The sequence below is a fragment of the Anarhichas minor genome, unplaced genomic scaffold, assembly GCF_050575085.1.
Source record: "Anarhichas minor isolate MPS153535 unplaced genomic scaffold, ASM5057508v1 ptg000102l, whole genome shotgun sequence".
Taxonomy (NCBI): Eukaryota; Metazoa; Chordata; class Actinopteri; order Perciformes; family Anarhichadidae; genus Anarhichas; species Anarhichas minor.
Genome location: NW_027466548.1, coordinates 202,704 through 227,672, shown reverse-complemented (window position 1 = coordinate 227,672; position 24,969 = coordinate 202,704). Strand labels below are relative to the sequence as shown.

Here is a 24,969-nt window from a genome sequence, read left to right as displayed (position 1 = left end):
CACGCGCATGGCCAGTGTACGTGAAGAGTCACGTGATATTGGTTTTCAGGCGTGTTAGTCTGGACGGAGATCAATTCGAATACGATGCTGAAACGCCGTGTGGACGGAGATCGTTTAAACGGAGTAGTGTGGATGTGGCATGACTCTGGAGGTGAACAACTCCAGGATGGAGGGAAGGCTGGAACCAATGATCCTCTCTGCAGACCTGACAGTCCGCTGTAGTCTGTTCCTGTCCTGTTTGGTGGTCGATCCAAACCACACAGTGATAGAGGAGCAGAGAACAGACTGGATGATGGCTGAGTAGAACAGGATCAGCAGCTCCTGAGGCAGGTTAAAGTACATCCTCTGCTGGGCCTTTTTCCTGATGGTGTTGATGTTGGGGGCCCACTTCAAGTCCTGGGAGATTGTGGATCCCAGAAACTTGAAGGTCTCCACAGCAGACACAGTGCTGTTGTGTATGGTGAGGGGGGGCAGTGTTGGGGGGGCTCCTCCTGAAGTCCACTGTCATCTCCACAGTTTTGAGCTTGTTTAGCTCCAGGTTGTTCTGACCACACCAGAGGACCAGCTGTTCAACCTCCCGTCTGTACGCAGACTCATCACCGTCCCTGATGAGGCCGATGACCGTTGTGTCGTCTGAGAACTTCAGGAGTTTAACAGACGGGTCCTCTGAGGTGCAGTCGTTGGTGTAGAGGGAGAAGAGCAGTGGGGAGAGACCACACGCGCGCGCACGTGCACGCGTGTGTACGTGCACGCGCGTGTACGTGTGTGTATATGTATATATATGTGTGTATATATATGTGTGTATATATATAGTATGATTGTGGATTAGAGAAATAAAAGGAGTCATGTTACCTCAGTGTCTTTGCTCCCCCGGTCTTCACCTCCTTCTTCTTCTCTGCTGTCGCAGCCTCGTCCACCCTCTCCTGTCCCCTCGGAGGACTAGACTCGGGACTAGACTCTGAACTAGACTCTGAACTAGACTCTGGATTAAGTCTGAACTCTGTAAGGGTCCGAGCTTTGAACTCTAGATTGAATCGGTCCTCCATTGGTCGGGTTAGTCCTCCATCGTCTGTCTGAGACGTCTCTTTTAGACCCGGAGACACTTGTCCCTCAGTCTGAGACCGGGACAGAGAGTCCACGTTCAGGGTTTCCTGTGTTTTAAACCCTGTAGGACCGGCTCTGACCTCTGCTCCCTCCTCCTCGGTGTGTCTGGTCCCGGTCTGGAGGTTCTTGAAGTCCTGGTTCTCCATCCTCTCGGGTCTCCGTCCCGTCCGTGGACTCCTCGTTTGGGACTCTTGGTTCTCCTCCTTTGAAACGCCTCCTCTGTCCTCTCCAGAGTCTGGGGTCTGAGCCTCCTTGTCTCTGTCGGTGGTCTCAGGTGGACCCGGGTCCGAGGCTCCTGGTCCAGGTCTGGAGGCCGGTTCCTGAGGACCGATGGGAGATTTGAGGAGACGGACGGCGGTTAGCGAGGACGACTCACAGCGGTAACCGCGGAAACCTCGACGACACACACATCGGCACGAGGAGTCAAGGCAACGGGGAAGACACCTAGCTACAGGAGGAGAGGAGACAAGGAGGAGAGGAGACAAGGAGGAGAGGAGACAAGGAGGAGAGGAGACGAGGAGAAAAGGAGAGAAGGAGAGGAGAAAAGGAGGAGAGGAGAAAAGGAGGAGAGGAGGAGAGGAGGAGAGGAGAAAAGGAGGAGAGGAGAAAAGGAGGAGAGGAGAAAAGGAGGAGAGGAGGAGAGGAGAAAAGGAGGAGAGGAGAAAAGGAGGAGAGGAGGAGAGGAGAAAAGGAGAGGAGGAGACAAAGAGGAGAGGAGACAAAGAGGAGGAGACAAGAAGGAGAGGAGGAGACAAGGAGAGGAGGAGACAAGGAGAGGAGACAAGGAGAGGAGGAGACAAGGAGAGGAGACAAGGAGAGAAGGAGAGGAGGAGACAAGGAGAGGAGAAAAGGAGAGGAGAGGAGGAGACAAGGAGAGGAGAAAAGGAGAGGAGACAAGGAGAGGAGAAAAGGAGAGGAGGAGACAAGGAGAGGAGGAGACAAGGAGAGGGGGAGGATAGGAGAAAAGGATAGGAGGAGAGGAGACAAGGAGAGGAGGAGACAAGGACGGAGAGGAGACAAGGAGAGGAGGAGACAAGGACGGAGAGGAGACAAGGAGGAGAGGAGACAAGGACGGAGAGGAGACAAGGACAGGAGGAGACAAGGACAGGAGGAGACAAGGAGGAGAGTAGAAAAGGAGAGGAGACGGAGAGGAGAGGAGGAGAGGAGAAAAGGAGAAAAGGAGAGAAGGAGAAAAGGAGAGGAGGAGAAAAGGAGAGGAGGAGACAAAGAGGAGAGGAGAAAAGGAGGAGAGGAGAAAAGGAGGAGAGGAGAGGAGGAGAGGAGAAAAGGAGGAGAGGAGAAAAGGAGGAGAGGAGGAGAGGAGGAGAGGAGAAAATGAGAGGAGGAGACAAAGAGGAGAGGAGACAAAGAGGAGGAGACAAGAAGGAGAGGAGGAGACAAGGAGAGGAGGAGACAAGGAGAGGAGGAGACAAGGAGAGGAGACAAGGAGAGAAGGAGAGGAGGAGACAAGGAGAGGAGAAAAGGAGAGGAGAGGAGGAGACAAGGAGAGGAGAAAAGGAGAGGAGACAAGGAGAGGAGGAGACAAAGAGGAGAGGAGGAGACAAAGGAGAGGAGACAAGGAGAGGAGGAGACAAAGAGGAGAGGAGGAGACAAAGGAGAGGAGGAGACAAGGAGAGGAGACAAGGAGAGGAGACAAGGAGAGGAGACAAGGAGAGGAGGAGACAAGGAGAGGAGGAGAGGAGGATAGGAGAAAAGGAGAGGAGAAAAGGAGAGGAGGATAGGAGACAAGGAGAAAAGGAGAGGAGGAGGAGAGGAGACAAGGACGGAGAGGAGACAAGGACAGGAGGAGACAAGGACGGAGAGGAGACAAGGACAGGAGGAGACAAGGACAGGAGGAGACAAGGAGGAGAGTAGAAAAGGAGAGGAGACGGAGAGGAGGAGAGGAGAGGAGGAGAGGAGAAAAGAAGAGGAGGAGACGAGGAGGAGAGGAGAAAAGGAGACGAGAGGAGGAGAAAAGGAGACGAGGAGGAGAGGAGAAAAGGAGAGGAGGAGACGAGGAGGAGAGGAGACAAAGAGACGAGGAGGAGAGGAGACAAAGAGAGGAGGAGACGAGGAGGAGAGGAGACAAAGAGAGGAGGAGACAAGGAGAGGAGGATAGGAGAGAAGGAGGGAGGAAGGGAGACGAGGAAGGGAGACAAGGAGGAGAGAGGAGGAGACAAGGAGGGGAGGAGACAAGGAGAGGAGGATAGGACAGAAGGAGGGAGGAAGGAGGGGAGGGGATAAGGAGGAGAGGAGATGAGACAAGGAGACAAGGAAAGAATATTCATTTACCATCAAACTAACACTGTGTGTTTCTGGACAATGTGACAGAAAAGCTTTACTCTGTGTGTGTGTGTGTGTGTGTGTGTGTGTGTGTGTGTGTGTGTGTGTGTGTGTGTGTGTGTGTGTGTGCGCGCGCGCGAGATCCTGAAAGAATTTCAGAAGCTAAAAATTGAATTTTATATATTTTGTGAAACATAAAATCACAAATTCTCCTCAGAGGGTTTTACAATCTGTACACATGAGATACTAGCAGTACACTGATGGTAGTACTCTGACATGTGGTTCCTCTGAAGTCCACGTTCTCTACATTCTGAACCCTCTAAAGCTCTTAAGCAGCATTGATCCGCTCATAAATCCGCCTCAGCATGTGGACTCTGAGTCCAGCTTTGAATCAGCATCAGTCTGCTGTGTGTGTGTGTATATATATATATATATATTTATATATATATATATACAGTATGTAATGAAGGAGTCACATCTGTAGTGACTCAGCAGCTCTGGTGGACGTTAAACCGGCTCAAACGCTTTGAGGGCAAATGAATAAATGTGAGACGCAGAGACACATTTATAATATTGTTAAAGACGTTTTTATTGTTTTACATCAGACTTATTAGTCAAAAGAAACTATTTGTACTCTGTTATAGTTTGTATCTTTTATTTTAGTGGTGTATATTTCTTATTGTTTGTTACTTTCTTTGTTTGTGCACATATTTCCTCAAAGGTTTATTCTCTTCATACATAAACAGTAAAATCTGGTTCCAGCTTCTCATTTTTGGGGCGTTTTTCATTCATTTTTCTTTACATTTCATAAACGATTAATCTCATAAACAATCATCAGATTAGTGATCAGAGCAGCTGTTATCAGACTGAACACATGTCGCTGATCAACACTTTGAGTGTGAACTGCTGTTGATGTTTGCTTTGGTCGTTGATCTTCTTCTTCTCTGTTTCTTACTTCCTGGTATTAAAGTCTAGAATCGGCTGTTATATAAATACTACAATACCCATGAGCCTCAGCGATAGTTGCTTTGAAGACGACTGTAATCAGAGTCACCCGATCTTCTCATCATTTATACCAACAAGCTCTGCAAATATTACCCCCCCCCCCCCCCCCCATCAGAGAGTGACTGGATGTTTCCTACAGCAATGCACTCTGGGAGTTGTAGTTGACTTCGCTCCTTAAGATTTTATGGATTCAGTGTATTTACCGTTGACTTCTTCTTCTTTAAATAAAAGCAGAATTTGTTGAATATTTAAAAAAAGCTAATATGCTGTTTTTATAATGATAAGATAAAAATAATCTAAAGTGACACCTCATTTATAATAATAATAATGTAATGTTTAATAAATCTTATTTTGATATTTCATCATATGTTGTGATGTTTGTTTCCTTGACATTATATTAGTTTGAGACGACGCATAATATAGAACACCAACCAACCAACACGTCTCAGCTGTTGGAGCCCCTTCAGTGAGCCTGAGGTTTGATTCAAAGCGGGACAGCGTCTGTACTCACGTCTGTACTCACGTCTGTACTCACGTCTGTACTCACGTCTGTACTCACGTCTGTACTCACGTCTCATGTCTGTACTCACGTCTGTACTCACGTCTGTACTCACGTCTCATGTCTGTACTCACGTCTGTACTCAGGTACCAGGTCTGTACTCATGTCTGTACTCACGTCTGTACCCACGCCTGTACTCACGTCTGTACCCACGCCTGTACTCACGTCTGTACCCACGCCTGTACTCACGTCTGTACTCACGTCTGTACCCACGCCTGTACTCACGTCTGTACTCACGTCTGTACTCACGTCTGTACCCACGCCTGTACTCACGTCTGTACTCACGTCTGTACCCACGCCTGTACTCACGTCTCATGTCTGTACTCACGTCTGTACTCACGTCTGTACTCACGTCTCATGTCTGTACTCACGTCTGTACTCACGTCTGTACTCAGGTACCAGGTCTGTACTCACGTCTGTACTCACGTCTCATGTCTGTAGTCACGTCTGTACCCACGTCTCATGTCTGTACTCACGTCTGTACCCACGCCTGTACTCACGTCTCATGTCCGTACTCACGTCTGTACTCACATCTGTACTCACGTCTGTACCCACGTCTCATGTCTGTACTCACGTATGTACTCACGTCTGTACTCACGTCTCATGTCTGTACTCACGTCTGTACTCACGTCTGTACTCACGTCTGTACTCAGGTACCAGGTCTGTACTCACGTCTGTACTCACGTCTGTACCCACGTCTCATGTCTGTACTCACGTCTGTACCCACGTCTCATGTCTGTACTCACGTCTGTACTCACGTCTGTACCCACGTCTCATGTCTGTACTCACGTCTGTACTCACGTCTGTACTCACGTTTGCTGCATCGTCTGGTTCTGGGCGATAAAGTCCATCCGGCACAACACCGACCTCCACAGACATGAGGACTGCAGAGAAAGACAGACGTTATTATTCATTATTAATAAATCATTGTCACAAATACAGAGATAATTATTATTATATTTAATATCATTCAATGTTGAATAGATCCTGAAATCTTATAACCCGACATCAAAAACAACAATAAATCATCTGTCCCTGAAATTCATGATCAAAGTTGGACATGTGGAGACGGGAGGAGACATGTGGAGACGGGAGGAGACATGTGGAGACGGGAGGAGACGGGAGGAGACATGTGGAGACGGGAGGAGACATGTGGAGACGGGAGGAGACATGAGGAGACATGTGGAGACATGACGAGAGATGAGGAGACATGTGGAGACGGGAGGAGACATGTGGAGACGGGAGGAGACATGAGGAGACGGGAGGAGACATGTGGAGACGGGAGGAGACGGGTGGAGACATGACGAGAGATGAGGAGACATGTGGAGACGGGAGGAGACGTGGAGACGGGAGGAGACATGTGGAGATGGGAGGAGACATGTGGAGACGGGAGGAGACGTGGAGACGGGTGGAGACATGACGAGAGATGAGGAGACATGTGGAGACGGGAGGAGACGTGGAGACATGAGGAGACGGGAGGACACATGTGGAGATGGGAGGAGACATGTGGAGACGGGAGGAGACGTGGAGACGGGAGGAGATATGTGGAGACGTGGAGACGTGGAGACGGGAGGAGACATGTGGAGACGGGAGGAGACATGTGGAGACATGAGGAGACATGTGGAGACATGTGGAGACATGACGAGAGATGAGGAGACATGTGGAGACGGGAGGAGACATGTGGAGACGGGAGGAGACATGTGGAGACGGGAGGAGACATGAGGAGACGGGAGGAGACATGTGGAGACGGGAGGAGACGGGTGGAGAGATGAGGAGACATGTGGAGACGTGGAGACATGTGGAGACGGGAGGAGACATGTGGAGATGGGAGGAGACATGTGGAGATGGGAGGAGACATGTGGAGACGTGGAGACGGGTGGAGACATGACGAGAGATGAGGAGACATGTGGAGACGGGAGGAGACGTGGAGACGGGAGGAGACGTGGAGACATGAGGAGACGGGAGGAGACATGTGGAGATGGGAGGAGACATGTGGAGACGGGAGGAGACGTGGAGACGGGAGGAGATATGTGGAGACGTGGAGACGTGGAGACATGTGGAGACGGGAGGAGACATGTAGAGACGTGGAGACGGGAGGAGACGTGTGGAGACGGGAGGAGACGTGTGGAGACGGGAGGAGACGTGTGGAGACGGGAGGAGACGTGTGGAGACGGGAGGAGACGTGTGGAGACGGGAGGAGACGTGTGGAGATGTGAGGAGACATGTGGAGACATGACGAGAGATGAGGAGACATGTGGAGACGGGAGGAGACGTGTGGAGACGTGTGGAGACGGGAGGAGAAATGTGGAGACGGGAGGAGACATGTGGAGACGTGAGGAGACATGTGGAGACGTGAGGAGACGTGTGGAGACGTGAGGAGACGTGTGGAGACGGGAGGAGACGTGAGGAGACGTGTGGAGACGGGAGGAGACGTGTGGAGACGGGAGGAGACGTGTGGAGACGGGAGGAGACGTGTGGAGACGGGAGGAGACGGGAGGAGACGGGAGGAGACGCGTGGAGACGGGAGGAGACGTGTGGAGACATGTGGAGACGGGAGGAGACGTGGAGACGGGAGGAGCAGGACATCAAACCTCCAGCCATGAGACGAGTGGAGGTGAACCTGCAGGTTGAGGTTTAGTTCTGGACGATTATTCGACAGTAAAACATTTAAACGAGCCGTCTGGTGAAGACGTAGAGATTTATGTTCCTCTCACATCATCTGTCTTCACTTATCAAACAGCTGCATGTTGGGTTTTATTAAAAGGCAGACTGTGAGCCCATCGGCATTCTGGGAAAAGGAGTCAATTAGCAGATCAACACTGGGTCACACTACCCACCCCCCCCATCAAAAGGACTTCACAGCTCTGTGTAACAGGATGTGTGTGTGAAAGGTGCCAATAGGTTAGTTTGAGGAGAGTTCCACCACTTAAAACAAGCTATTCATTGAGCTTCATTCATAACGAGAGAGTTCAGACTCATGAACACGTCTTCAATCAACTCACTGCTTTTGATTCTGATTAGTGTTGAAACGTGACCAGAGGACGGAGACAAGAGAGAGAGGACACGGCTCCTCTGCAGAGGATTTAATCATCACTCACACTGAACTGGATGTATTGTAGCAGCAGAGGCCCCCCCCACACACACACACACTGAATCAACAGTCTGGTCAGTCTATGAAATCACTCCCTATTTAACATATAGAGCACGATGTCAAGCCTCAGGCTACATCCACACTACTCCGTTTTCAAACGTAAACGATCTCCGTCCAGACTAACACGCCTGAAAACGGATATCACGTGACTCTTCACGTACACTGGGCATGCGCGTGACGGTGTAAACAGGAAGTGGATTGCTTGCTTAGTTAACAAAAATACGACAGAGTAATAAAGTAGTCTTTAATAATGAAAGGTCATGTTTGATACTTAAGATCTTCCTCTATGAACTCAAACAGACAGTTCGTGGAAAGTTTTAGAAGTTTTATTTTTCAGACTTAGTTACAGCGTTGCAGGTCTTTATCTCTCTCTCACATATCAAATTTACATTAAAATCAACACTTACACGTAAACGTTTACAAGATTATGATCCATAAATGTGGTCAACACACGTCTCTCACTCGTTTCCTCGTTGTTGTCTGTTCTCACTCGTAGCTCTGCTGGTGGATTAGCTATCTGTCCTACTGAATAGCATTTACTGCTAACCGTGAGTTCAGACGTCCGCTCTGTAGGTCTGATAACCGCTGGTCACGCCGCTCGCTAATCGCTCCACTAACAGCTGCTTCCTCCGTAATAAAGCAGACTTTAACTGAACAACAGCTGCTGGTAAAGACAACAAGGTCAGTAACGCCTGTAATCAGTTGTCCATGTTGAGTTAACCTGGTAGTCGATCGGTAATCAATGTTGTTGTTTGTGATCTTCCGGGTACGGGTCACGTGATATGAGTGTGACGAATCAGGGAAGGAAACGTCATGACTGCTAACAACCAATCAAGTAGTGAACGCGGGTGTGGGCGTCATTGTTTCTAAATGTATCCATTTTCAACCGTCCACATGAAAACACAACCCGGAGTTTTCAAACGTATCCGTTTACGGTGCTCGAGAACTCAGCGTAGTGTGGATGCTCAGTGTGGACGTAGTGTGGACGTAGTGTGGATGCTCAGTGTGGACGTAGTGTGGACGTAGTGTGGACGCTCGGTGTGGACGTAGCAGAGCATACGAGTTTAAAATAGAAACGGAGTGATGAGGACGTGGCCTTAATGTGATGGTCTGAATCCTGACGGTGTCAATTTCAATACAATATATGAGTCACTTTTTTGTTGTTTAAATTCTGTTAGTTTTACTCCACAAAAAGTAAAAGATATTTTCGGGAAATGTCAGATATATTTAATGTAATTGTGGTGAAGTCAAATATAAAGTGGCATGAACAGACCAGCTATGTCTGCTTCTTGAGCATCTTTGTGGACAGAATGATCAAGCGGCGGTCGGGTCTGTTAAACGTGGCGACGCCACTTCACATCAGCTCTGACTGAGTCCACAGATGCTCTCTTGTTCTGCTCACTGAGTCTCTGTGAGGAGAAACACAAGCGTCAGCAGAAAGCTGCTGAGTGACAGCGTGTCGTCTGTGTTGGCCTTCACTCCTTTCTTCTTCCTGCAGGAACACTGAGCTCTCTGTCCACTTCCACTTCTCATCTTCCACAGAAAACAGAGACTCTGTATGTCTGCTCAGCAGAAATACAGTTTAGATTAAAGATCAGATTAATAGGAACAGGTCTAGTAGCGGCTTCATCTTTTCTCTTTAAAACCATTACAATAAGAACAGATATCTGTTTGTATCTGTTTCACTGATCAGATGTAGATATAAAAAACTAAAGTAGTGACAAAAGGAATAGTGCATTCATTGGATTGACAGAAAGTCAATCAACTATTATGATAATTGATAAATCGTTTCCAGCTCCTCTGATTCATATCACAGCAAACTGAATCTCTTTAAACTGTGACATTTAAGAGAACAAGAGACATTTAGTATGAAAGTAAAAGTGGTGTGAAAGATGTTATGATGAGAAGAAGAATGTTTTCTGTTAAATCTCATCAATATAAGTGCACGTCTTGTTTTGCTTTTAAAAATCTATATCAAACATTTCTTCGCTCACTCGTTGTCTCTTCTGCACAAAACCAGTTTAAGAAACAAGGAAACGATAAGTTTAAAGAAGTCCTGGTTCAAACGCTGCTCTCTCCATATTTTCATTTTCAGTCCAGCTGCTTGGATGCATAAATCTATTGGGTGACCGTGGCTCACTGGGTAGAGAGGGTCGTCCACTGACTGCAAGGGCGGCGGTTCGATCCTTGGCTGGGACGTGTCGAAGTGTCCCTGATTAGACACTCAACCCCTAACTGCTCCCTCTATACAGGGATGAATATAGTATAATAATATATTATATAGTAAAACTTGTCAAGTAGCTGATAGTAATGTATTTATTGATTCATATATAAACTAACCTAACTTACTGTGGATGTAAAGAACTTTGAATGTTGTTAAAAGCTGCTGTAGAATTAAACGTTTGTCTTCAAACATGAGCTGACGAAATCTTTAACCTTTTCTGCAACAATAGGGAACAATAGCTTTTATAGAACGATCTGCTCAGAAGTCTCTTTCACTGTTTCATAAACACATTTTATTTACTTTGTGAACTATTTCTTTTCACCACCATCCCAAAAATCACTCACTCACAGCGCGAGTCCCTCCAGGCCTCCTGCACACAAAGAGGAGGCCCCGCCCCCATCGCTGCTGTGCCAATCACGAGGCCGCATGTTACATGCTGGCTCTGTCAGGTTCCCCGTGATTGACCGAGAGCCTATTCAGTCCCCGGCTGACTAAGATCCCAGACACAAGGACGCACGCTGTGATATTATTTGAAAAGAAGATCAAATTAAAACATTTACTTCACCACGAATCCTTATTAATATTCCTGCTAAATCACTGCAGCTGCTTTACACAACAGCAGCTACTGAGGCCAGTTTATTATTATCAGTGATCGTTATGAACGAAGATGGATCGTTCTGTAACTCGACCGAAAAACATGAATGTGTCCATTATGTTAATAGTTCAGTATTGTGTGAAAGATAACAGGTGTGTTTATGCATGGCAGTGGCACTAATAGGCCATCACTCATTTATGTTTAAAATGAAAACATCAGTGTGAATATCTTGTGTGCATGATTATCATGCAATTGACAGACAATGTTGATATTGGCATTGGTATCAGCTGACAAGGTGTGTTTATAAATGGCAGTGTCACGGCCTCCCTACTCACTGTACCTTCACATGTTTAAAATAAAACATGAATATATGAACCTGTGTATTATTAGAATAGCTTAGTATTGAATGCACAATAAAGAGGTATGTTTATACATGGCACTAGGCCCATTTAATATAAAACACAATTTTATACAATATATATAGTCGGGGTCCCTGCTCCATCTCTCTATCAGTTTGGGGGTCCTTGGCCTGAAACACATTGAAGACCCCTGGTGTAGACGAATCAAACTAAAAGGACACATTTGTTGAATGAACAGTGAATGATCAGTTCAGACTCAAAGTGAAATGTTTACGATAGTGGTGACGTGACATCTGCAGATTAATGTGAAGGGTTGCAGGTCACAAGGTCACGACCTGAGTCCCCATTGCAGAGCTGGTCCTTACAAGGACACCTAAACGAGATCAGTGTGTGTTAACCGTCTGTGTTAACAGGACTTTGAAGTCAAGAAGGACTTTTTTCTCTTTTCACACACTCATACAAACCTCTTTACATTACATTACAGTCATTTAGCAGACGCTTTTATCCAAAGCGATTTACAATTCAGATTCTATATTATTTCCACAGCTACGGGAGCAATTTTTTTGGGGTTAAGTGTCTTGCTCAAGGACACATCGACATGCGACTAGCAGAGCTGGAGCCGGGGATCGAACCGCCGACCCTCTGATTGAAGGACGGCCCTGCTATCCACTTGGCCACAGTCGCCCCCAAGTCTTTAAATCTATTGATTACACACACACACACACACACACACACACACACACACACACACACACACACACACACACACACACACACACACACACACACACACACACACACACACACACACACACACACACACACACACACACACACACACACACACACACACACATATAGAGAACAGCTGGAAGGTAAAATGTTTTTAATCATCTTCAGGTGATTAACGTGACGTCCGTCTGACCGGACTGAAACAGGTTGACATTAAATGTTGTTCAGATATTCATGAGATGAATTCTACACACTTTATTGATCCTCTGACTTTTCATCTCTAGCGCCACCAGCAGGTCGATATTTGTGGTTTGAGTGAAAATATTTCAACTACTGGACGGATTTTCATGAAACAAACTTTGGGCGGATTATGAGACAACTGGCCCCGAGACACAGACTAGGAAAGGGCCCCACCACTTGTCCTACAGACGATCAAGACACAGACACTGTAGTTGTTTAACCTCTTGGTAATCTTTTTGTGTCTCTTTGTAGTCGCTTCAAGTCTCTTTGTAGTTGTTTTGCGTCTCTTTGTAGTTGTTTTGCATCTCTTTGTAGTCAGTTTGAGTCTCTTTGTAGTCTCTTTGAGTCTCTTTGTAGTCGCTTTGCATCTCTTTGTAGTTGTTTTGCATCTCTTTGTAGTTGTTTTGAGTCTCTTTGTAGTTGTTTTGTGTCTCTTTGCAGTCGCTTTGAGTCTCTTTGTAGTCGCTTTGAGTCTCTTTGTGGTTGTTTTGTGTCTCTTTGTAGTCTCTTTGTAGTTGTTTTGTGTCTCTTTGTGGTCACTTTGAGTCTCTTTGTTGCTCTCTTTAGCTCGGTCCTCCGCGTTGTTTGTACCCAGCAAACGGGCTCCATTGAAATAAAGGAGAGGCCCAAATGTGGCCCTGAAGGTTCAAATCACAAAATGTTTAATCCAACAAAAGAGGATGTGATGTCACGTTTCTGATGCTGGTAACAAATAGTTATCAATGAGAGTGATGACAGACTGAGGAGTCTGTAGTCTGGTGGTGGGAGGATGAGACCTAACGCATGTTTGAATTGGTCCCAAACAGAGCGAATAATTGAAGGACGGAAATGTAAAAGCAGTTGTTGTTTTATGGCCTTACTCTGCTGACAGGGCGGAAGTGTTGTTATGTAAAGTGGTTTTAACTGGGACCAGAATCCCTCAGAGACCAGCAGCAGCACCTCCAGTGAAACACGTGGACGTGTTACACGCTATTTACATGAATGAATGCTGTTTTCGATTGACCGACAACTGATTGTATAAGTGATTTAAAACTTACTTTAAACGCAACCTTAAACCTTTTAAATATTTTAGAAGATATATTTAACATATTGCTGCACAGAAATGTCCCTCAGGATAGTTATTTATATCTTAAATATGAATATATGTAATATATGATATGTTGTGTGTAGCTGATCATTATACACTTTAAACTGATCAGCTCGTTCTTCTCCAAACCTGCAGAGTATTTCTGAGTATTTCTTGTAGTTTTGTTACTGAACGAACATAAACTCTGATTTTCTTTCTCACCCGTTCAGAGCCGCCCTCCCTCCGCCGCCGAGCTCCCCCCGGGATCCCCTCCCCACCGCCGGCTTCCCGACGTCCAGGCGCCGCGGTGTCTCTCTCCCGGTGCTCTGCGTCCTCCTCCCGGGCTGCACGGATCCCTCCGGCCGGTCGGGAGGATGCTGAGCTGCGGTGTGAAGAGTGAAAATAATCCAAACGCAGCAGAGAGGAAGCCGCATGTTCACAGAGCGGATCGATACCAGAGAGGATCGATCAGACCACCACGGAGCATCGCGGGGGTCTCTGCGTCGAGTCTCTGGCTGATTGAAAGTTTTCACTCATTCAACATGAACTCCGGCCGACTGGCTTCGTTCTGCTCTCAGCCAATAGGAGCAGAGAATAGAAGCTTCTCTGCTCCTATTGGCTGAGAGCCAAAGAGCCTCAGAGCAGCCAATCAGAACCCAGAAGGAAGGAAAGGAAGCAAGGAGGGAAGTGAAGGAGGGAGGTATCTTTTTCTAGCTTTTACATAAATAAATAAATAAATATATAAATATTTTATTCAAACAGCTTTAAAAGTCTCTCTGATGAAAGTGAAACTTTTTGTGGTTTGAGTTTAATTTCGTCCAAACTTTTCGTTAACAAAGTGGTTTCATATAGAAAGAGTTTACTTTGGTGTATTTGTGCAGAAACAAGAAATAGAAACAAAGAATAGAACAAATAAATAAAATGTAAAATAAAAACTGTTTAAAATTCAGAAATGTGTGCAATATTTAAAAAGAAAGCGGTACACATGATGTACAGTAATGATACAGAGGGATGTTTGACCCTCCATACATCCACCACACCTGACTCTGCATCACCTGTGATAAGGTGGCAGATGACTGTAAATGAGGTTCCTCTCCTGTTCTATCCAATAAGGAATTTATGCTGCAGTTCCAGTCCCCCCCCATCACTACACACTCGTTGTGATCACACTGCTGCAGGACATCTCTGAGTTTGTGGAAGATGTCTGTTCTGTGTGAGCCCTCTGACCACTAAAGCCCTGCCTGTCACTATCTCTGTGGAGGAGATGATGTTAACGTCCAGCCCAGGTGAGAACAGAACGGCTACACCTGCAGACAGGTTGGTCCCATGAGACAGGACATACTGGCCTTTCCACCACAAACCCCAGTCTACCTCATTATGTGGGTCGCTGTGCGTTTCCTGCAGGTGAACGATGTCTAGTTGTTTCTGTGTGATCATGTCTGCAGTGACCGCCCTCTTCTGTCGGTCCCTCCCACCATTCATATTTAAAGAGCCAACCCTCACCTTGTGCATTGAAAAACGAAAAAGAGCGGTGATGTAGACAGTTAGAAATAACAGTAACAGAAAGATTAAGTGCAACACATTCATCATTGACTCACTTAGAGGTCTTTAACCTTTTGGAACCTTTCCCTTCATCTCTCTTCCTTATCTTCCTGAGATGCGTCATGAGCTTCTTTAGACGGAAACGTTTCTTTTCATCTAAAACCTCCAAATCCACCTCTTTTTGTAATGTCACAACACTTTTAATAAATTTGTCTGCGTCTGGAAAATACTTTGAAACGTCTACAGATTGTCCAAACGTGTCGTCCAGGAAGTTATTAATTTCCTCCAGCTTGTACAGATCTCCACTGTGAGACTGTGAGTCTGTGACAGAGAGACCGTCAGAGTCGTACTCCATCTCCTCCTCGACAACACAAGCCCCCCCACTCTCCTCTGGACCAGCAGCCTGACTCTGGTCAGCTTCAGCTGTCGGCCCTGTACTGCTGCCTGCTACCTCTTCCTCTGCTCCTGCTTCCCTTTCCTCTACTTCCCTTTCCTCTGCTTCTTCCCTTCCCTCTGTTGTGAGACTCAGAACAGCTGACTCTTCATCAATAACTTTTTCTCCGCCTGAATCAGCTCTCTGTCCCCCGTCCTGACTGTCTGTCTGCCCGCTGAGCCCCTCCTCGGCCTCGGCCCCGGTTGGCGGGTCATCGCCCCCCCGCGGAGCAGCGACCTCCGCCGGCTCATCATTTAGCGGAGCTCCGGTGTGATGGAGCTCCTCCGCCGGTACGGTCCCCGGCTCGGGGTGCCTTTCAGCCGGCCTGTGAGGACAAGCGGTCCGCTTGTGCCCCACTTCCCCGCACTCAAAGCACCTGATGCTACCTGTGCTAGCGTACACCATGTAGTGTCCCTCCCCGTGCTTCACTCTAAAGGAGACCTCCAGCATCTGTGAAGGACAGGTAAGGAACATGAACATCTGTCTCCTGAAGTACTGGACATGCTTCAGTTTATCACTCTTACAACCCAGACCCACAGTCCTGAAGCTGCTCGCCAACCCGAAACCTAACCCTCTGCAGGAAGACAAGCGACAACAGTCAGATACAGAGAATACGCCCAACATGTCAAACTAAAGATCTGATTGGTTGAACACTATGACAATCAACAATATCGTCCCCATTCACTTAAACTGCACATGGATTCACTTGTGAGTCTGCAGGCCTCTGTTCTTACCTAGAGACACAGAGGTGAGATCTGATTGGATAAAAGCTCTACTTAAAACAAGCTGCACTGGAAGCAGAGCAACTGAGGAAGACAGTAGCTGTGCAATGAGAACATAAGATAATGGGGAAAATATTATTATAAATTATAATACATGTAGTGTATTTAAGAAACATTATTAAATTATAAAATAGATATAACTTTGTGATTCTGTTTAGACCAGCATCAGGACGACGGGTCTGTAGTCATTTAATCCTGTGATTCCAGATTTCGTTTTCGTTATTTTACTGATATCTGTTGGATCGTTTTTAATATCTTTTCAAATTTTTTCTAATAACTAATTTCTCACAAACTAAACTTTGGACTCAAATAAAGAGCGAGAGTGAAATTGATGCGATTTATTGAAGAGTTTTCTGTCCACAGAGAATAAAATGCTTCACAAATGTTAGTGAGAAGTTTCCTTCTACAGAGATTAAAATATCAACGACAATAAAAATATGATGAAAAAGCGACACCGCCCCACCCCTCAGGTAATAATGAAGCCCCGCCCACTTTCTTTACACCTGTTTATCTCATTTGATTCGTTGTATTTAATGTGCTGACTGATGGTGTTTTAGATTAACGAGGATTTACTGCTGAGCTGAAGTCCACTTTGTAACAGAAGTGTTTGGTCTTCAGGCCTCTTCTCAAAGCAAAGCATCATGGGAGATGTAGTGAAGAAGTTAAGTGTTTGTTTTATCTTGAAATAAGGAGGTGTTTGAAGATAATAAACAACAAATTAGGGGGCGGGGTTTCACCGTGTCATCGTTTACCAAAAATAAAACAAACGAAACGTCAAAATAGCACCAACATTAATTTCATGCTAAATAAATACTCTGATGACATTTACAGTAAAAATATAAAACGGTTGAGTTCCAATATATTTACAAATCTCAGAGATAATGCAGAACCAGGACCGGAACCAGGACCGGAACCAGACAAACTGAACTGTAATCACACAAAAACCCACAAACCCTCCACTCAAGATTTTACAAAATTATTTTTTGCTAAATTAAATTCAAAATTTTTCGTTTACTTTGTTTGTGAAACTATCAGACAGATAAATATTCATTGAGCTTTGTTTAGAACACAAAGACACAGTGACGACTCTCATTGAACTGAATTATTAAGATTAAACACAGCATCAGGTTCTGGTCCTGCATGGTCCTGGTTCTGGTTCTGTAACTACACTGAAACCGAAGAACATGAATAAAGAACATTTAGTCGAGCTTCTCAGTCCGGTCTGAAAGAAAACTGGAAAACAAAAACACGTTTTCAAGGTTTAATGTCAAATATCTTCACAGCTTCTCTCACGATTCTCTCCCGACTTATGAACAAAATACTGACTGACCAATGACACGCAGTCACAAACTCCCAGCTGACCAATCAGAAGGCTGTTTTCACTTCTGGAGGCGGGGCTTGAAGTTCACTCAGGCGTTCTTCTCGTCAATGCCACCAACCAATCAGAGGCTACATCAAGGTTGTGACACGTGTGGAGGAAGAGGAGGAGGAAGAGGAAGAGGGGGAGTAAGAGGAAGAGGAGGAGGAGTAGGAGGAAGAGGAGGTGCTTCTGCTCCTCACTCCCTCATGCAGACGCTGCACCTCCCGATGCTCTCCCTCTGCCTCCAGCCCTCGGTCAGCGTGGTGGAGGAGGCGCGGCCATGGTCAGAGGAGTAGGAGGAGGAGGTCTCCACTCTGGTCAACCAGAAGCTGTAGATGTTGGCAAAGTAGTGGCAGGTCCCTCGGGGCCCCTGACACTCCACGAAGGGCTGAGCCCTGAAGTCTGGCAGACAGCTGCCCGATGATGTCAGAGACTGGCCGCCGCCCTCATCGCCAGCTCCTGTGTGCTGCAACACAGGAAATGACATCATCACCATCACCCTCATCATCACCATCACCATCATCATCACCATCATCATCATCATCATCATCACCATCACCCTCATCATAGCACCATCACCAGTAGTAGTAACAGTACTTTTAGGACTCCAGTAACAGTAGTAGTAGTAGTAGTAGTAGTAGCACCATCAGCAGTAGTAGTACTGTAGTAGTAGTACTGTAGTAGTAGTACTTCTGCCCCTGCAGTACCCACCATGAGGAACGAGTATCCGGTCCACAGGCTCCTCCAGTTGGGGGGGCAGTCTGGCTGGTAGGAGGTCTGGCTGTGCAGGGCGACCGGTGAAGAGGGGGCTTCACACACCACACAGCGGCTGATGTGGTCCTCGATGGAGGCTCCGCCCACCGGGATGCTGGGGACGGCTGCCGTCGTCGACAGCCAATAGGATTTGTCGTTACGACTGGCGTAGGAGCAGGTTCCCATGTTACAGGAGGAGAACGGCATGGTGGAGAAAACCCGCATACACGAACCCGCCTGACCTGCAAACATCATCAGTACAAATGAGATATAAATTCATGAGCTACACTGTTAGCATAGCCTAGCACCAATCAAACCAAACTCCATTCAGAAAAAAAGCAAATTTTAAAATTGAAATTAAAATTTAGCTTGTCGTCTTGCAGGGTGAACTAAAAAAAACATGAATTCAGACTTTTTACAAATCATTATTATGTAGTTATTTCAGCTCCTTTTTATCAGTTTATTACAGTTAAATCACAGCAACAGCTGTTTGTTTTGGGATCAAACAGTAAAGCAGACAACGTGTGGCTGCTTAGATACAATGATGCATTCTACCCGATGTTTAGGTTTCATGGGACATCTGGGACTTCTTCAAGCAGCAGCAAATAGTGCGTATTTCAGCCAGGATTGATGAAACGTTGTCCACACGGAGTCCACTATATATTCTGTATATGTATTTATTTATATATGTATTTATTTATATACCCAGGTCCTGAGTGTGAGCCTTCTCCTGACCCTCCAGGTACAGCAGACTGTATCCGACCCACAGGACCCTCATGTTCAGTGGGCAGTAGGGAACCGTCTTTGATTGGCTGTGCAACACCAACAAGAAGCCCGAGTTTAAGTTTTTGGTTGGTCCACGAGGACCGCGGTCACCCATTGGACCAGGATCACCTGAGAGACACAAAGCCCACGGGAAGTTGCATCAACAAAACAAAATCCACACAACTGTAACTCAAACAGAGTCAGAGAGACAGACGGGTCCAGGTCTCACCTTTGGCTCCCACAACTCCGCTCTCCCCCGGCAGGCCCGGCCCTCCTCGGCCACCATCTGGACCTGAAGGCCCCTCGGGGCCTATGGGTCCCTCGGACCCGATGTCCCCCTTCCTACCTGAAACACATCGTCAATCACCTTCATGATCAGCAGCACGGAGAAGAAAACTGATGGTTGTAGTTTCACATCAGAAGATGTTTTGGAGACTTTTCGGTTGCTGTCTCTCATGAAGCAAATGAACCTGAAGTGGTTCTGGATTTGATTTTATTGGGATGACTTTGGTGGAAGCGGTTCTTCGGAGCAGAGGGTCTGAGTGTTACACAATGAATATTCATCATGACCTGGACCACCAACTGTTTCTCACCTTTGGGTCCTAGTCGGCCGATTTCTCCCTTGACGCCGACATCTCCCTCCAGACCGGGGGGGCCAGGGGGTCCTGGGGGACCCGGCGTCGCAGGAGGGTAAGTTGGGCAGGATGAGACTCGTCCCATCTCCCCCTTTGGACCCACCGGTCCAGTGGATCCCTTTGGTCCTGGAGGCCCACCGGGACCGTCACAGCCTCTAGGACCCCGATTACCAGGTAGTCCCATCAGCCCAGAAGACCCCCGAATACCTGATCACACACAGATGTAACTAAGTAACTCTGCTGTCGGTACTTTCTTAGTTCTGGAGTGAGACGTCCTCGTCTCAAATGTCCTCTCTCTCTCTCTTTGTCTCTCTGTCTCTCTCTCACTCTGTCTCTTCTCAGTACAGCGTGAGACTCTCATCATGATCAGACAGAACTCTGGTCGTCTCAAACACAATAAAACCCTCACAAGTAAGTTCATCACAACATGTGACCAACAAGCAGAACATCAGTCTGTGGAGCAGCCGTCAGGTAACGGTAGTGATGTCATATACAGAGTTTGATCAGAATAACAGGATCATAAATGAAAGATGATCACTTAGATCATTATTTAGCTGATAATGGATTTTAGAGATTTTAGAACTTCTTGTGTTGCTGCTCAAAAAAGAAATGTTGATTCTTTTCTAAATTAATTGTATTTTATTTCTTACAAAATAATCAAAAATAACCGATAAGAGTATTGACAAGGAACCGAACCGATAAGCAGAATCAATAAAACTCCGAACGATACCCGTCCTTCTTTGGAGTCCATTTTGTGTCTGACACACCGTGACCAAAGTAACAAAGATCAGCTGGAATTAAATCCTGCTCCAGTTGTCCCTGTTTCAGAGTTTGTAGTTAGTTACAAAGGTTAGTTTCATCTCAGGAGTCAGTCAACTCCTCATGAACCCTGAAGCTGTCAGCAGCAACGTCTACATGTGAAGCTTCTCCATTTGACCAACAGATCATTAATATAGCAGCAAAACAACGAGCTGGCCGGGTCGCACCAACGAGATCTTAACAAAGCCAGGTTTGAATAGAATTCAACATCAAGCAAGGATCAGGTGTACAATTAAAAACAAATCTCACTTTAGTAAGTTTAAACTAAAATGATAGAGCTTAATCAATATGATTAGAATAAATAAATACATCACCTATTCCTCACCAAACGCTACATTGTTTGCTAGCTAGCGAGCTAAAGAGACAGTTAGGCTAACATTAATCAGAGAAGCTCTCATTTCTCCCCGTTTGAGGAAAATTTACAATGAGGCCAAATTTTAAGACAAGTTCAGCAGCATCGTTATAAAACTCAACTGGTAGAATCCGTCCCTTTACTGTCTACGAGGAACTTGATTATTCTGCTCACTGCATTTCTTAAAGGCAGACATTGTAAACGTTAAACCTCGAGGGTGAATTTGAAGTTGATACAGTTTAAATTGGACTTTAAAGTTTTGCAACAGATTCAATTGAATCTAGGTTTAGAGTAAAAACTAAACTCCTGTTTCAAGAGAGGTTTGAATCTTCATCTCTTCTTGATTGTAAAGATTAACACTGTTAGCTCTGTCGGCGCCGTTGTTTGCGCTGGTAGCACTATTAGCTGTGGACTGGCTCAGCCGTCGCCATGTTGAGAGCCATGTGGAGGCAATAGATAGGTAGTCTGACCTTTCAGTCCTGGATTTCCGGGAATCCCTGGCAGTCCTTCGGGCCCCTGAGGTCCCTGGGGGCCCCCTGGCCCCTGGCACCCTGTGTCCCCGTTGTCCCCATCATCACCAGGTACTGGAGTGTTCTGACCCGGATCCCCCACGTCACCAGCACACCCTGGCTCTCCATCCGTTCCAGTAGGACCAGGATCTCCACGAGGCCCTGGGATTGGACCTTTACAGTCTGTTCCAGGTTTACCTGGAGGTCCCAAATCCCCTTGTGGTCCTGCAACACATAAAGAGCCATCAGTCAAACTGATGGATCACTGCTGGTCTGTCACATCTTGACCCCGGTGGCTGAATCACACTGCTACAGACCTTTGAGTCCTGGGGGGCCTGTGGGTCCTGGTGGGCCGGACTGAGATGAACCAATGGGTCCTGGGGGACCTGGAGGACCTTTATCCCCTGGAAGACCAATAGAACCTGTAGCACCCGATTCACCCAGACCTAAACAGAGAGACGGACGTTACCATAGTGATGCTGATGACTAAACTTTATGTACTATGTATATTTACATAAATGTCTGTAAAGCCACCATCAATATGTTCAGATGAACTCAATATCGACACGAACACAAAATAAAAGCACAGACGAGGACGGAGGTGAAGGTTATTGAGATTGTTATTGATCAATAATAAGAGACTGTCTGTCTCAATCTAACTTTATTTTATTTTATTTTATTTAACCTTTATTTAACCAGGTAAAATCAATTGAGATCCAATTCTCATTTTCAATGATGACCTGGCCAAGAGGCAGTAGCACAGTCCACACAAGTTACACAAACAACACAGATACAATACAGTATGACAAGCAATGGAAAAATGACTAAAAACAACCTAGATAAAAAGGCAAACTAACTTTAACAAATTTTAACAAACTTTAGGCAAACTAACATTTGTAGTTTTATTTAGAGAACGGAAGAAATTCATTTTCATTGGTTACCACATCTCATGTCTCTTTGTCTCAATAAAGTTTTGTCTCTTCAAACGAGTTTGTGGGTTTGGCCTCCTTGTGGAAGTTACTGTCAGTAATGAAAGATGATAAAGCCAAAAACTTCCACAAAAAGACCAAAACTTCAACCTCAAGTTTAGATGTTTGGGCCAACCTCGCCGCGCTAACGGAACACAGACGGCTATCCTGTTTTCTCTTCCTGTTTCCCAGCAGGCATTGCGTGTTTACTCACAACACATGACACACGTCGATGCAGACGATTGGCAGAGAGATTTACATTTGAAAAGTAATCCAACCCCTAACAGCAGAGAGACTCATACCTCTGGTCCCCATGTCCCCCTTCACTCCTTTCAGTCCGTCCAGTCCGTGAAGGCCGAGCGGTCCAGGAGGACCTGACGCACCAAAACCATTCATAAAAAATAAACAAAGCGTAAACTATTTTGAACCAACTCACCCACATGTACTCTGAAATATGTCAGGTAGGTATAATGATACAAATGGGGTTCAGTTCTGACCTGGGAGTCCCGGGAAGCCTGGAGGTCCTGGAGGACCATCACCACCGGCTTTACCAGGAAGACCTGGAAAACCCGAACGGCCTCTGGGACCCGGGGGACCGACCACACCTGGAATAAACCAGACAGACAGATAGAGAGATATGAGTCAGCACATTCTACTTCCTGTTCCCTCCTCTAGAAGTCAATGTGTCTTCTGAATGTGTTTTAGTTTAGAAGTCTGAAATCAGGTCTGTCTTTAACACCAGCGCTTAGTTGTCTGATATAAAACAGGTCAGTAAACGCCCCTCTGGTGAATCTTAAAAAGAGTCTAAATAAATGGAACCATTCTGCTCCCAGTCTGACCGAACAGCTGCTGGTCTTTACTGGTTTTGGATGGCAGCAGGTCACATGATTTCATGTTACAGAAAGACGGTATAAAGACTTGAGGAAGGTCCACAGGTGAGCTTCTGCACCTGATGGGCCCAGTTCCCCCTGATCGCCTGGATCTCCTTTGCATCCTCTCTGTCCTGGAAACCCGATGAAACCGGGTCCACCTGGATCTCCTTGAGGTCCAGGAGGTCCTGAGAGAGACAAACAGTTGATTCATCCAGAAACTCAGTCAAATTTAACATTAAAACATCAGAGTGAGTGCAGCTGAATCAGAACCAGATCATCACCTGAGGGCCCGAAGTCTCCAGGAGGCCCATGGTCTCCAGGTGGACCAGGAAAACCAACGGAGTCTCCTTTATCACCTGAAACGCAAAAAAGAAACGTTACACATTGAGATAAAATCCTTGGTTTTCTCTGTATTTCATGTATGAAAGGACCCTACCCTCCCAATCAAGACTTATAAAAAAAAGGTCTTGGTGAGGGGTAGGGTCCGGGGTTAGTTGATACCTTTGGATCCAGCACATCCTTGGCGACCGGGTTCTCCAACTTTTCCAGGACATCCCAGGTCACCCTGCAACCGAAATAGATTAATAGTTCTGAATATATCGCAAACAAACATTCTGAACATTCTTTTAGTAGCTTCATGGTTCACATTTGATTGAGCTTTTATTAAAGCTAAAAAGTCTTCTATCTTACCAGATCTCCGGTCACCCCTGGGAAGCCGATGAATCCTGGTGGTCCTGATTGTCCAGGTGATCCCGGAGGTCCTGGTGGTCCGTAGGGCGCAGAGGGTCCTGTGGGTCCGACGATGCCTGTGGGTCCGTTGATGCCTGGATACCCCGGCTTGCCGGCAGCGCCTCGCACACCTTCACTTCCTGTAGAGAGTGAATTTAATGTTAAATCCGATCACGTAGCTGTGTGACATCATGGGAAAAGTCAACTTTCAGCATTACAGACTAGTTTGTTATGGGGTTCAGTTTGTCCACAATTCTGCTGGTATCATTGTTATCATTGGCTTCTGTGGGCCGAACAAATCTCTAAAATCCGACTCTGATAAAGTCTATCACCTTCTACTCAGGCAGGAACCTCAAGTCAGAGCTTCATGTTTTAAAGCTGCATTCTCTCTAGTGTCCACCAGGGGGCGACTCCTCTGGTTGTATAGAAGTCTATGAGAAAATGACTCTACTTCTCTCTTGATTTATTACCTCAGTAAACATTGTAAACATGAGTTTATGGTCTCAATCTCTAGTTTCAAGTCTTCTTCAATACAGCATGATGTTCATTTAGTACATTATGGTCCATTTAGAGTCAAACAGACCATAAAGCAGGGGATGCTTTAGGGCGGGGCTACACAGTGATTGACAGGTCTCTACCAGAGACGTATAAGACATCTCTACGTCACTCCTCCTCAGTCCAGATATGGTCACTTCCTGTTCACTGGTTGCAAAGCAAACAAGATGGCCAGAACGCCAAATTCGAGGCTTCATTCCGTCCACAAATCACAACGTCTAGGTGTTTAGTGTGGAGGCAAAGAGGTGCGTCCAACTTTCACAGAGTACCTGAACTCAGCACTGAACCTCTCGATCTAAAAAGGTCGTGACCCTGCCATTTCCTGTGTGACATCACACCCTGACACTGGTCTCTATGGTAACAGCTCTGACCTCGTGGTCCAGGAAAGCCGTTGATGCCCGGCGGACCTTCTTTCCCTCGGTCTCCTTTGATGGGGACAACCGTGGTCTCTCCTGGAGGTCCCAGGGCCCCTTTAAAGCCTGCAGGATAGCATAAAATAATCCTTTATTAGGAAATATACAGGATTACAGCAGTATAGTGGAGTATATATATATATATATATATATATACACACACA

At 46.2% G+C, this 24,969-nt stretch overlaps 2 protein-coding genes across 2 annotated transcripts in view; both read right to left on the bottom strand.

Moving 5' to 3' along the window:
* LOC142939569 (latent-transforming growth factor beta-binding protein 4-like) overlaps positions 1-16,820 on the bottom strand; it is a 78,615-nt gene extending 61,795 nt beyond the window's left edge. Inside the window, exons 1-5 of the mRNA XM_076082774.1 lie at positions 16,813-16,820; positions 15,091-15,867; positions 13,541-13,700; positions 5,765-5,835; positions 853-1,548 (exon numbers count right to left, since the gene is read on the bottom strand). Of these exons, the coding sequence (XP_075938889.1) occupies positions 853-1,548; positions 5,765-5,835; positions 13,541-13,700; positions 15,091-15,867; positions 16,813-16,820 (1,712 nt within the window). The remainder of the gene's footprint in view (positions 1-852; positions 1,549-5,764; positions 5,836-13,540; positions 13,701-15,090; positions 15,868-16,812) is intronic.
* Positions 16,821-17,631: 811 nt separating this feature from the next.
* col4a4 (collagen, type IV, alpha 4) overlaps positions 17,632-24,969 on the bottom strand; it is a 34,212-nt gene continuing 26,874 nt past the window's right edge. The window contains exons 32-45 of the mRNA XM_076082773.1: positions 24,764-24,871; positions 23,799-23,977; positions 23,610-23,673; positions 23,390-23,464; positions 23,186-23,293; positions 22,734-22,841; positions 22,539-22,610; positions 21,586-21,714; positions 21,230-21,493; positions 19,547-19,795; positions 19,183-19,299; positions 18,894-19,082; positions 18,147-18,430; positions 17,632-17,901 (exon numbers count right to left, since the gene is read on the bottom strand). Coding sequence (XP_075938888.1) covers positions 17,632-17,901; positions 18,147-18,430; positions 18,894-19,082; positions 19,183-19,299; positions 19,547-19,795; positions 21,230-21,493; positions 21,586-21,714; positions 22,539-22,610; positions 22,734-22,841; positions 23,186-23,293; positions 23,390-23,464; positions 23,610-23,673; positions 23,799-23,977; positions 24,764-24,871 — 2,216 coding nt within the window. The remainder of the gene's footprint in view (positions 17,902-18,146; positions 18,431-18,893; positions 19,083-19,182; positions 19,300-19,546; positions 19,796-21,229; positions 21,494-21,585; positions 21,715-22,538; positions 22,611-22,733; positions 22,842-23,185; positions 23,294-23,389; positions 23,465-23,609; positions 23,674-23,798; positions 23,978-24,763; positions 24,872-24,969) is intronic.